This window comes from Triticum urartu, chromosome 1, assembly GCF_003073215.2.
Source record: "Triticum urartu cultivar G1812 chromosome 1, Tu2.1, whole genome shotgun sequence".
NCBI classification, from domain to species: Eukaryota; Viridiplantae; Streptophyta; class Magnoliopsida; order Poales; family Poaceae; genus Triticum; species Triticum urartu.
Genome location: NC_053022.1, coordinates 540790981 through 540803217, shown reverse-complemented (window position 1 = coordinate 540803217; position 12237 = coordinate 540790981). Strand labels below are relative to the sequence as shown.

General features: G+C 48.8%; 2 protein-coding genes across 2 annotated transcripts; both read left to right on the top strand.

Moving 5' to 3' along the window:
* The first annotated feature begins 5176 nt into the window (after nt 1–5176).
* On the top strand, nt 5177–9508 carry LOC125527920 (phytochrome-associated serine/threonine-protein phosphatase-like). Its single transcript, XM_048692424.1, has 10 exons — nt 5177–5451; nt 5621–5767; nt 5853–5920; nt 7159–7216; nt 7410–7520; nt 7602–7652; nt 7906–8049; nt 8125–8220; nt 8308–8379; nt 9152–9508. Exons 1-10 carry the CDS (start codon nt 5206–5208, stop codon nt 9233–9235), a joined length of 1077 nt encoding a protein of 358 aa, XP_048548381.1. The 5' UTR covers nt 5177–5205; the 3' UTR covers nt 9236–9508.
* Nucleotides 9509–10089: 581 nt separating this feature from the next.
* Nucleotides 10090–12236, top strand: LOC125527900 (protein PLASTID MOVEMENT IMPAIRED 2-like). The gene is made up of 2 exons (XM_048692408.1): nt 10090–10398; nt 10472–12236. The coding sequence occupies exons 1-2, from the start codon at nt 10237–10239 to the stop codon at nt 12224–12226; spliced, it is 1917 nt and encodes a 638-aa protein (XP_048548365.1). The 5' UTR covers nt 10090–10236; the 3' UTR covers nt 12227–12236.
* Nucleotide 12237: the final 1 nt, after the last annotated feature.

Genomic DNA, 12237 nt, shown 5'->3' with positions numbered 1-12237 from the left:
ATCATCGTCACCGGCATGACACCATGATCTCCATCATCGTGTCTTCATGAAGTCGTCTCGTCAACTATTACTTCTACTACTATGGCTAACGGTTTAGCAATAAAGCAAAGTAATTACATGACGTTTAAGTTGACACGCAGGTCATAAATAAATTAAGACAACTCCTATGGCTCCTGCCGGTTGTCATACTCATCGACATGCAAGTCGTGATTCCTATTACAAGAACATGATCAATCTCATACATCACATATATCATTCATCACATCCTTTTGGCCATATCACATCACAAGGCATATGCTGCAAGAACAAGTTAGACGTCCTCTAATTGTTGTTGCAAATTTTTACGTGGCTGCTATAGGTTTCTACCAAGAACGTTTCTTACATGCGCCAAAACCACAACGTGATATACCAATTTCTATTTACCCTTCATAAGGACCCTTTTCATCGAATCCGATCTGACTAAAGTGGGAGAGACAGACACCCGCTAGCCACCTTATGCAACTAGTGCATGTCAGTCGGTGGAACCAGTCTCACGTAAGCGTACGTGTAAGGTCGGTCCGGGCCGCTTCATCCCACGATGCCGCCGAATCAAGATACGACTAGTAACGGCAAGCAAATTGACAAAATCGACGCCCACAACAACTTGTGTTCTACTCATGCATAGAAACTACGCATAGACCTAGCTCCTGATGCCACTGCTGGGGATCGTAGCAGAAATTTAAAATTTTCTACGCATCACCAAGATCAATCTATGGAGTAATCTAGCAACGAGGGGAAGGGGAGTGCATCTACATACCCTTGTAGATCGCTAAGCGGAAGCGTTGCAAGAACGCGGATGAAGGAGTCGTACTCGCAGCGATTCAGATCGCGGTTGATTCCGATCTAAGCGCCGAACAACGGCGCCTCCGCGTTCAACACACGTGCAGCCCGGTGACGTCTCCCACGCCTTGATCCAGCAAGGGGAGAAGGAGAGGTTGGGGAAGACTCCATCCAGCAGCAACACAATGGCGTGGTGGTGAAGGAGGAGCGTGGCAATCCTGCAGGGCTTCGCCAAGCACCACGGGAGAAGAGGAGGACTTGGGAGAGGGGGAGGGCTGTGCCAGAACTTGGGTGCGGCTGCCCTCCCACCCCCACATATATATAGGGGCAAGGGAGAGGGGGCGGCCCCCACAGATCCAATCTGAGGAGGGGGCGGCGGCCAGGGGGGTTGCCTTGCCCCCCTAAGGCAAGGGGGGCGCCCCCCTTTAGGGTTCCCCCAAACCCTAGGCGCATGGGCCCTAAGGGGGAGGCGCCCAGCCCACTAAGGGGCTGGTCTCTCTCCACACACAGCCCATAGGGCCCTCCGGGGCAGGTGGACCCTCCCGGTGGACCCCCGGAACCCCTTCGGTGGTCCCGGTACAATACCGGTAACCCCCCGAATTATTCCGGTGACCGTATGATGACTTCCCATATATAAATCTTTACCTCCGGACCATTCCGGAACTCCTCGTGACGTCTGGGATCTCATCCGGGACTCCGAACAACATTCGGTGACCACGTACATCTATTCCCTATAACCCTAGCGTCATCGAACCTTAAGTGTGTAGACCCTACGGGCTCGGGAGTCATGCAGACATGGCGGAGACAACTCTCCGGTCAATAACCAACAGCGGGATCTGGATACCCATGTTGGCTCCCACATGCTCCACGATGATCTCATCGGATGAACCACGATGTCAAGGATTCAATCAATCCCGTATACAATTCCCTTTGTCTATTGGTACGATACTTGCCCGAGATTCGATCGTCGGTATCCCGATACCTTGTTCAATCTCGTTACCGGCAAGTCTCTTTACTCGTTCCGTAACACATCATCCCGTGATCAACTCCTTGGTCACATTGTGCACATTATGATGATGTCCTACTGAGTGGGCCCAGAGATACCTCTCCGTTACACGGAGTGACAAATCCCAGTCTCGATTCATGCCAACCCAACAGACACTTTCGGAGATACCCGTAGTGCACCTTTATAGCCACCCAGTTACGTTGTGACGTTTGGCACACCCAAAGCACTCCTATGGTATCCGGGAGTTGCACAATCTCATGGTCTAAGGAAATGATACTTAACATTAGAAAAAGCTTTAGCATACGAACTACACGATCTTGTGCTAGGCTTAGGATTGGGTCTTGTCCATCACATCATTCTCCTAATGATGTGATCCCGTTATCAACGACATCCAATGTCCATGGTCAGGAAACCGTAACCATCTATTGATCAACGAGCTAGTCAACTAGAGGCTTACTAGGGACATGGTGTTGTCTATGTATCCACACATGTATCTGAGTTTCCTATCAATACAATTCTAGCATGGATAATAAACGATTATCATGAACAATGAAATATAATAATAACTAATTTATTATTGCCTCTAGGGCATATTTCCAACAACAACATCGCCTGCTTCTTGTTTCAGTTATTAAGCTTGGGTTGTCTAAACCTGAAAAATTTAGTGATGTGTATATGCATAGTATGAGGTTCACTATTATACTTGAAAATGATGATGTGTTGTTCTTTCCCCTCTCACACCTATAGTTATGAGTTCACTAATTACTATTCTTATTCCATTATGTTCAGTATCAAGCGGGTTTCTCTTGATGTGTACAATAGTTGAACAAATATTTTATGGTATGATTTTTTTTCATATCAAGCTGATACTAGATTTATTTGTTGGTTTGTGCTGCTCATTATTTCTTCCTTTGCTTGATGTTCAGCATGTTGATGCTGCATGGAAGCATTGGAAGCGAAAAAAATCTACACATAGCTAAATGTAAGTGAATCTCCCCGTCTTAATTTAGGTTGAATTTGTGGAAGCGAAAGAAATCTCCACATCGTAAGCTTTTCTAATGAATTTGTGGGATTTTAGTTTTTCAGGTCTCGCAGTTCTGAGTTTTAATTCATGTGCAACCGTCACAAACGGATCTGTCTTGCATTCTAAATATTGCAGCCTTGAACTTATTTACATTTCAGTTAACCTTTGTCCACAAGTGGCAGCCAGTGTTCTGAATATGTAAATTCTAGTTGAATTCTTAATACATGTATGCCATCTATAGAAAAGCATGACCTCCCGTGCCACTGTGCAACACCACAACGATGAACATCACTTGGCGAACAAGTCTCGAATCAATTTCGATTTGCGATGGTCTGCTCAGAGGGCGTTCTGGCGATGTGTGGTTTTGTTTTAGTATGGATGTATCTCTTCTACAATCTTTTGGTAATTTTGTAGATTAGGATATTTAATTCTTTTTCGATGATAGTTTAATAGTAGTCAAGATATGGGATCTGCATGTCCATTTTATTTTACTGCATATATCTGTTTTTACTCTTAATTACATCTCTGGAGTATTATGCCCATTCAAGAAGCAAAAGCCATAGCCTCTCCAACAAGGTTTTCAATATTAAGGGGGAAATTTGAAGGTGTATAGGGTAAATATGCAGAGCTCTAGGTATATTCAGTAATAAATTTTCTTTATACATTTCATTATAATTAAAAATGAGGAAATACGAATGAGGTGCCTGTTGTCAGTTGCAATCACAGATCTAAGAATCCCCCTTTAAATTTTTTATCAAAGAGTAATTGTTTGCCCCCCCCACTGCGTAGAGAAAGTGTGAGAACCACACGGCTATACGACTAACCCTGAATGATTGCTTATCAATTTCAGGTACTACAAATATTTTGTAGATTCAAGTAGTGTGTTGTAGTTACCATGTCATATATCTACACAAGAGAAGTTTTTGTGAAGCACCGGCGTAGGATAGCTTTTGAAAGTTTTGGGAAGCCCTGAAGGACATGGTTAGAAGTGGCTGCATAGATGGTATGCACAACATTCCTTTGCAAACCTTTAGGATGCTAGATTGAATCGCTAGGAAGAAGACTAATGGTGGCATGATATTGTGTTTTGTCATGCCCTCACTTCTTTTCCCTCTTGTCTCTTGTCAACGGTACTACTTTCAGGTGGAATACGCTGAGAACAATTTGAAGGAGTACATGCACCGAGACGATGATACCCTACCAGTCAAGCTTGAAGATGGACCACCATCACGACGATCGCTTCATGCTTGGAACTAACAAGAGGGCCACCATCACGACGAACTAATCATAATTTCGCCACCACCCGAACATTCAGCAAGGTGACATCTGCACCTTCCTTTTCAAGCACAAGCAAGGGCGCCGCCTCTCTCTCATGTGCACTGTCTCTAGACACACCACCGTCAGCCGCAGCTATCGCCTATACATATGATCCATGTATGGTCTTTAGTTTTTCTCTTAAGACTTAATATGCCTGTGCTCTGATGACCCAATGAACTATGTATTTAGTTTCTCTCTAAGACTTAATATGCCTGTGCTCTGATTATCTAGTGAACTATGTCTCTCTTTTGGTGATCGCCCACCTTTTAGAGGATGGTACAGTTTGATTTCAACTGATCGCCATGCTCTGTGATACCTTTTAGAGGATGTTAGAGTTTGATTTCAATAGATCGACATGCTCTATGATCAGTCATCCATCTTGTAAGACGGTCACCTCTCTGTTAAGATTGACATGCGTGCTTTATGAGTTAGTATTGTGCTGCTGCAGTTTCTACTCCATGTATTCTCTTTTAACAATTGGCACTCATTTGCGCTGCACCAAATGCTCCAGCAAGATTAGTACGCACAGTACCATAGAGGAGGCGCACCAAGGACGCGCCCCAGCCACTAGTTACACAACAATTTGTCGCGCCACAGGCTTAGGGTGTGCTATACACCCTTTTTTTTGCTACTACCACCTCATCTACACATTCTACATGGCCTTTCTCTTTGCTTTGCTCATCCATTGACACACACCACCTCCTCGATGTCCGGCCATCATCGGTTACCATAAACCATCTAGATTGTTGGCCAACCCTTCTTCCTGCCCTCATTCTCTACCCTCCCTCCTCATATGTTTCGTCTTCATCCTCATCATTGATGTATTTGCCTCGCGTTCAATCCCCAAGACTATGGACCAGGACCACATGTTTGAAACATATTTTTTGAAAGGAAATTCATCACATCACATGGGTATTTGAAGAAAAAGCAAAAATGAAGAAGGAAGTGACTGGCCTGACACGTGGGGCCAACGGGAAAATCCCTATCCAAGATTACAAGGCTTAAAAAAATTCCAAAACTAAAGGGGAATTGAAAATTCATGCTCCTCGTCCTCGAGCCCATTCCCTTCCCCTCTCTCGCCGCCTCCTTTGATTGGATCGAAAACAAAATCGTCGCTCCCACCAAAATCCAATCCCCAATCCGCCGAAACCCTAGCGGTGAGGAACGGGAGGCCGTAGCCGGGGGATTCCAGCGCTCGGGCGAGATGGATTTGGATCTGTGGATCGTCAAGGTCAAGGAGGGGCAGCACCTCGCCGAGCACGAGCTCCAGTCCCTCTGCGAATACGTACAGTCCCTCTCCCCCCTTCCGGTGCCCCAACCCCGCCGGCTTCCCCTCCGGCGTTTCGCTACTGTCCGGCGCCGCCGCCTGGCCAGTGGTGCGGCTCTACGCTGCTGTTCAGTGAGCTGAGCAGAGTGGCTGATGCTCTTGTGTGTGTGTGATGAAATCATTTCAGGTGAAGGAGATCCTCATCGAGGAGTCGAACGTGCAGCCGGTCAACAGCCCCGTGACGGTGTGCGGCGACATCCACGGCCAGTTCCACGACCTCATGAAGCTCTTCGCCACCGGGGGCCATGTCCCGGACACCAACTACATATTCATGGTCTCTGGCCCTGCTGTCGGTTTGGTGTCTTAGGCTGGATTGGCCTTCCCGCTGATTCAAGAACTGAGTTTGTGTTGACTTGCAGGGCGACTTCGTGGACCGCGGGTTCAACAGCCTTGAGGTCTTCACCATTCTTCTGCTTCTAAAAGCTAGGTATGGCATTGAATGTCTGCTTGAGCAATTGAATGACTGTACTTGCTCTGCACATTTAGGGATATCATGTATGCTACTTGAGTCTCATTAACATACTTTATGATGTGCTGTTTAATTTGCTCCTTTTCCCAAACAGCACCTTTGTAAAATTCTAGTGGTGTTTTAGCTTGCTGTCAAATTCAGTAGTATGCTGTAGTTACTGATTCAGCACATGGGAGTTCATATGTAACGTTGCTAGGAGGGTTGTTTCTACCTAAGTGGTTGTTTGGATAATGGAGATTAGCGATAAGAATATAGAAAATGCGTTTTCAGCTAATTTCTAGGAAAACCAGTTTTATCTACTATTTTGTGAATAACCGGTTTATAGAAAACTATGTTTGGTAAGCTCAGCTGCTGGTTGCGGACGACGGCAACGTCTTTCATCTGGGGACTGGCCGTGAGCGCACGGCAGCAGCCGCTTTCCCTCGACGACTCGTCGCGCGCGGACGACGGCATCGACCGCTTCTTAATGACGACTCCGGCGTACGCGCACGGCGGTGGCTACTTCCCCTCGCCAACACGGCACGCGCACGGCAGTGAACGCTTCCACTCGCCCCGCACGGGCGGCGACATCCGCTTCCATCGACGTACAGGCCGACGGTAGAGAGCTGATGCTCAGGGTCAATTTGCATGCACGCCGGCCATCCAAGCTCCTGATGACTGTAAAATCAGTGCTAATGGATTTGTTGCGAAAGAAGTGGAACTGGAAAAAATCAGTTGCGGTGGGTTTCTACGATCGTGTTTTCTCAAAAACAACTATTAGTAGTTTTTCACAAAACGCAGATTCCTGGTTTTGTGGAAACCAAATCCTGCTTATCCATGTTTTTGGTGGAAAGCCCAAACATGGTTTTAGTTTGTTAGGCGGTTATGCGAGTCTATGGAAAACTAGTACTGGTAAAACTGTGTATCCAAACAAGGCCTAAGGGAAGTTAGAAAGTTCAGGGGGCTATACTTGATACTCCTTTGCTGTAGAATGGAACCATTGCTTCATGCTTAATAAAATTTCTCAGGATTAACATACTTGCTGAATCCATATTGGACAATGGCTAACATTGAATATTTCTGTTCGAACCCAGTTTATTTTCTTTGCACTCGAAGAGTTATTTCAATTCCAAAACAAAAAGAGGACTTGCTTTCAAATAGATTGGTATCACGACAAATTTATTTTTCAATTTATTTAGTTTCATGATTATCATTAGGTATCCTGGCCACATAACCCTTCTGCGTGGAAACCATGAAAGCAGACAGTTGACGCAGGTACAATCCTTTTGTAATATTCAAATGCTATTTCTTTTCTCAATTTTTAGTTTGTGTCACATGCTTCCTTTCTAACTGGAACTAGAATCTCTCTTATTCTATTTGCTTTGAAGCTTTATGCTGGTTAACCAATACTATCTGCAACTAAACCAATCTGTCATGTGTGTATCCTAAGGTTTCTATCTTTTTTTAGGTTTATGGTTTTTATGACGAGTGTCAGAGGAAGTATGGGAATGCGAATGCATGGAGGTATTGCACTGATGTTTTTGACTACCTTACTCTTTCGGCGATCATTAATGGCACAGTAAGTTACTTTGAGTAAACATGTTAAGTCCTAGGTTCACATGATGCTAAGTCATACTTAGTGACATACTGAAATATTTAGGTCCTCTGTGTTCATGGTGGCCTTTCACCTGATATACGTACAGTTGATCAGGTTAGTCATTCTATTCACTTTTGGCTCATATTCCTGAAATGATGCTTTCATTTACTCTGCTGTGGTGAAATCATAATTTAAGATATAGTTATCCACATTTCATGTGTCAAATTAATTTGTGAACTTCATGTATTCAATTAGCTCAATCCAATGTCCCTTTGAGTAGACTGGATTGTTTAAGACAGTGCCCAGTGAAATACCAAACCAAATTGGAAATCTCATGAGTAATTTCAAATGTATTTGTTGTGTCCAGATGCGGACAATTGATCGCAACTGCGAAATTCCCCATGAAGGACCTTTTTGTGATCTGATGTGGAGTGACCCAGAGGAGATAGAGACATGGGGTGTTAGTCCCCGTGGAGCAGGTTGGCTTTTTGGATCACGGGTGACAACCGAGGTATGGCATATTGCTCTTTTCATTTCAGGTTGTCTCCATATAAGGTTTTTACTGATGCTTGTTGCTCTGATGCAGTTTAACCATGTTAACAATCTTGAGTTAGTTTGTCGGGCTCATCAACTAGTCCAGGAAGGCCTAAAGTACATGTTCCCAGACAAGGGTCTTGTAACTGTAAGCTCTCCATTTACACATGTCGAATTGTCCGAGAACTTGCATGTAGTTCCAGATGCTCACTGTTTATTTGTGTACTTTTTCCAGGTGTGGTCTGCACCTAATTATTGTTACAGATGTGGGAATGTTGCTTCTATACTAAGCTTCAGCGAAACTATGGTAGGTCACACCATCATCACTACCAGACTTAGTTCTTCAATTGTGTTTTATGTACGTTATGCCTACTGCTGTCTTCGCCTGCGATAATTTGCTAGACATGCTTTATTGGCTTCAAAACTTTCAAGAAATCGTTCCTACTCAGGCTTTGATAGGTTCCATTGGAAACCTTCTTGAGTCTATCGGTGAGGTATATAGTGATAATTTCACTGTTTTGTGTATGAACTCCGGAGCTCCTGATGGCATATCCAGATAGAGAACAGAAGCTGCGATTTGATTTTCAGGCTGTTTTGATCCTTGTTACATAGTAGCATTGCAGCGCAAGTTGCAACAGTTCCTGTTATGATTGATGAAGTCGCTCCTGTATTTCTGTGCACTCTTGATATTAACAAACTAACAGTAATAAGAGTCTTGAAAAGAAGTTAGCCCAGAGTAAGCAAGTTAATATGACCTGAGATTCTGAGAAGGAACATACCATCCCAGCTTCCAAGCTGTAGACTTACCAATAAACAGGCGAATGTGGCTTGGTTGGTAACAAATGAACTGGTGCCTTCTATCTTTCCTTGATAAAGAGAAGTAGACAGCATAATAATTACAACAATCTCCATTCAATTCCCTAATGTTGCAGTACCTGATACTCCTGCGTTTTATGCATACCATGTTTTTCAGTTATTATCTTAAAAAAGGAGATTTGTTATGTCATTTTTTGTGGGGACTGATTATGCCACCTTTTGTATTTTCATAATTTTATCGACCCTTATAACTCCGTTGGCAGGAACGAGATGTCAAGATCTTCACAGAGACGGACGAGAACAACCAAATGCGAGGGCCGAGAAGTGCGGTCCCGTATTTCCTTTGACCTCCTTTGTACATTATTTTTGGTGTTCATTGTTGTAGCTTCAGCCCACAGTGCAATCTGATCATCTGATGCATTTGATTTTTCACCGCTTGTCTTAACCTGCTGTATACAATAGATTACTGGGAGCATAGCTGCCAATGGCCCTGGTTTTGTCCTTCATCGCCTGTCCACACCTAAGTTCAATTCTGTATTTTAGAACCAACTTGGAGTGTGCATTCTAGAAGATATGATGTATGAACACATGGAGGAAGAGGAAATATTGTTGCTTGTGCAGGGCATCATTGTATCTTGCTCAGCAGTCAGCTGGAGAACTCTATCGACGCAGCTAAATTTAGCGACCAACGCAATTAACATTTGGAGGCATGACATGTTTTTCTCCGAAGCTTGTTCAATTTCTTATGCGATGAAGCATAATAATTTGGTAGCATATTGGTCTTTTCCGCATTGGAAAGTACTCTGGTCTGTCTGGCAACATAGATTCACTGTCACTTGAAATTTTAAACGGTATGCCAAACTGAAAAGCCATACGAAACTCTTCGACCGAGATGCGAATTTGCCAATTCAATTCACACCTCACGAAATCTTTGTGAACTACGACAGATTACTAATTTGTCCCAAGCTGCTTCATTTCCAAACGCAATCTAGTTCTCTCCACCTGATGTCATTGGACCAGGAAGAGCAGAGAACTCCCATGTTCTTCCGGACCATCGAAAACTCCATGTTTAGACGCTGTCACCAATGTAAAATAGCATCATTTTCATGTAAAAAATCACCGCAGCTGCACACTGTCGTCTGACTCCACGAGAAACCCCCCACCCCCCCCCCCCCCCCCCCGCTGGAGACAAACCCCGGCCAATCACATTCACGCCGCTTTCAGGAGTGAGGCTGTGGCGAGCTGGCGCGAAGGAAGGCTTGGAGTTGCCATGCCTCGGTTTGTCACCACGCACCAGCAAGAACGTATTTAACCTGGAATCCATTCGTTCAAGGAAACTATAGCGGCAATGGAGGGCGCGAGGATCCGAACGGCGCGGGGCTACGGCGGCAACGAGTCGGTGTCGGTGGGCGACGGCATGAGCATCTTCGGCCAGAGCCAGAGCCAGAGCATCGACGTGCGCCGCCGCGGCAAGCCCCGGCGGCGAGCCACCCTGCCCAAGGTCGTCAAGGTAGACAGAGTTGCCCTTAGAGGCTTTGTCTTTGCCGTTCTTGGTGTACTGACGTCGACCGTGGTGACTGCAGAATGTGTCGTATGATGTCAAGCAGGTGGCGAGGTCCGGGTCCGGCACTGACAGGCTGCCGCACCGGCGTCCGCCCGCCACGCCGGAGAGGGAGAAGGAGAAGGCGCGGGTGGGTCCTGAGCTGTTCGCGGGCAAGACGCTGGAGCAGCTGGTGGAGCAGGCCGACGCCAAGGCGGCGGGGTCGCACGGGCCGGACAAGGAGAGGGCGCGCCCCGTCGCTGCCGCGGAGCTTGAGCCGCCGGCGGTCGTGGCCAAGAAGCAGCTGGAGCGGCAGGGGTCTCGCACGTCGGAGCTCCTCAAAGGACCGCGCGCGAACGTCGTCGTCGAGGCGCCCGGCGGTGGTGCTCGGCCGCTGGAGTCTAGCGGCGGCGCGACGTACGCCGAGGTGATGCGGGAGCTGGACCGCGTCAAGAGGGAGCTGCGGGAGCTGCAGCGCGAGGTGAAGGCCGCGAGGGGGGCCAAGGGCGGCATGGCCGTGGCCGAGGAGGACGCGTCGTCCACGGCGACGAGGAGCCCTGGTTCGATCGTCGCCCACGGCGCGAAGGAACGACCGGATGCCGACCACGAAGCGAAGGAGGTGCGCGTCGCCTTTGAGCTCACCGGAGCCGGCCGGTCGTCTACCAGGGAGACAGAGGAGGAGGTGACGAGGTGGACGCCGCCGACCATGGGGCTGCAGAGAGGTGCGATCATGGGCCGCCAGAGCGTGTCGAGCGAGCTCGAGGCGTGGCTCACCGCGGCGAGCTCCGACGACAGACGGCTCCGCCACGGCTTCGGCCACTCCTCGGACTCGGAGATCACCGACGAGGGGCACGACAGCTCGCCGTCGCTGCAGGCGGCGGAGGCCAAGCTGGACATGGCGCGGGCGGAGCTCGAGTCCGCCAAGGGAGAGAGCCTCCAGTTCACGGCGTCCATGGAGCGCACGCGCACGGAAGCGGCGCGGCTCGCCGAGGAGATCGGCCGGCTGGAGGAGCAGGAGAAGAAGGCCGGCGCGCAGGTGCGGCAGCTGGTGGCCGCGCTGCGCGACGCCAAGTGCCGGCTGGGCGCCGTCACGGCGGCCGACGAGATGGCCGGCGAGATCCTCGCGGACCTGGAGGCGACGCTGCGGCAGCTGGAGGAGGAGACCGAGGCGGCGGAGAAGGAGAAGGCGCTGATGGAGCAGGAGGGCCAGTGCGTCCAGGACGACGCGGACAGCGTGGACGCCGAGATCGCCGCCGCCGAGCAGACGATCAGGGGCTCGATCAGGGAGCTGGAGGCGGCGAGGGCGTCGGAGGCCGCGGCGACGGAGAGGCTGAGGGCCGCCGTGGAGGGTGCGGCGATGGAGAGGGCGTCCATGGCGCCGCGGAGGTCCGGGAACGTGACGCTCCCGAGGTTCGAGTACGAGTACCTGACCGGCCGCGCCGAGGTGGTCCGCGCGGTCGCCGACAAGAAGGTGGCGGCGGCCGAGGCGTGGGTGGAGGCGCGGCGGGCCGGCGAGAAGGAGATGATCATGCGGGCCGAGGCGATCGAGAGGGAGCTCGGGCTTGAATTACAGGCCGTGGACGATGAGAGCGCGGCGGGGCAGCGGAGGCCGCATGACGGCCTGCAGCGCGCGCACACGTCGAGGCGAGCCGCGATGGTGAAAGGCTCGTCGGCGGCGACATCAAGAAGGAGGACGCCATCGCCGCCGCCGTCACCTTTGGCACGGCACCCGCGGGCGCAGACGCTCGCCATAAGAAGCTATCTGAAGCTCGTCGGCGGGAAATGCACGAGGCCATGACTGAGACGCAA

Excerpts from the sequence above, each read along its gene's own strand:
- LOC125527920 (XM_048692424.1), top strand. The coding sequence starts at position 5,206 with ATGCTCCTCGTCCTCGAGCCCATTCCCTTCCCCTCTCTCGCCGCCTCC. Across the intron at positions 7,217-7,409 it reads AAAGCAGACAGTTGACGCAG|GTTTATGGTTTTTATGACGA; the intron begins GTACAATCCTTT and ends ATCTTTTTTTAG. Across the intron at positions 8,380-9,151 it reads TAAGCTTCAGCGAAACTATG|GAACGAGATGTCAAGATCTT; the intron begins GTAGGTCACACC and ends CTCCGTTGGCAG.
- LOC125527900 (XM_048692408.1), top strand. The coding sequence starts at position 10,237 with ATGGAGGGCGCGAGGATCCGAACGGCGCGGGGCTACGGCGGCAACGAG. Across the intron at positions 10,399-10,471 it reads CCCTGCCCAAGGTCGTCAAG|AATGTGTCGTATGATGTCAA; the intron begins GTAGACAGAGTT and ends TGGTGACTGCAG.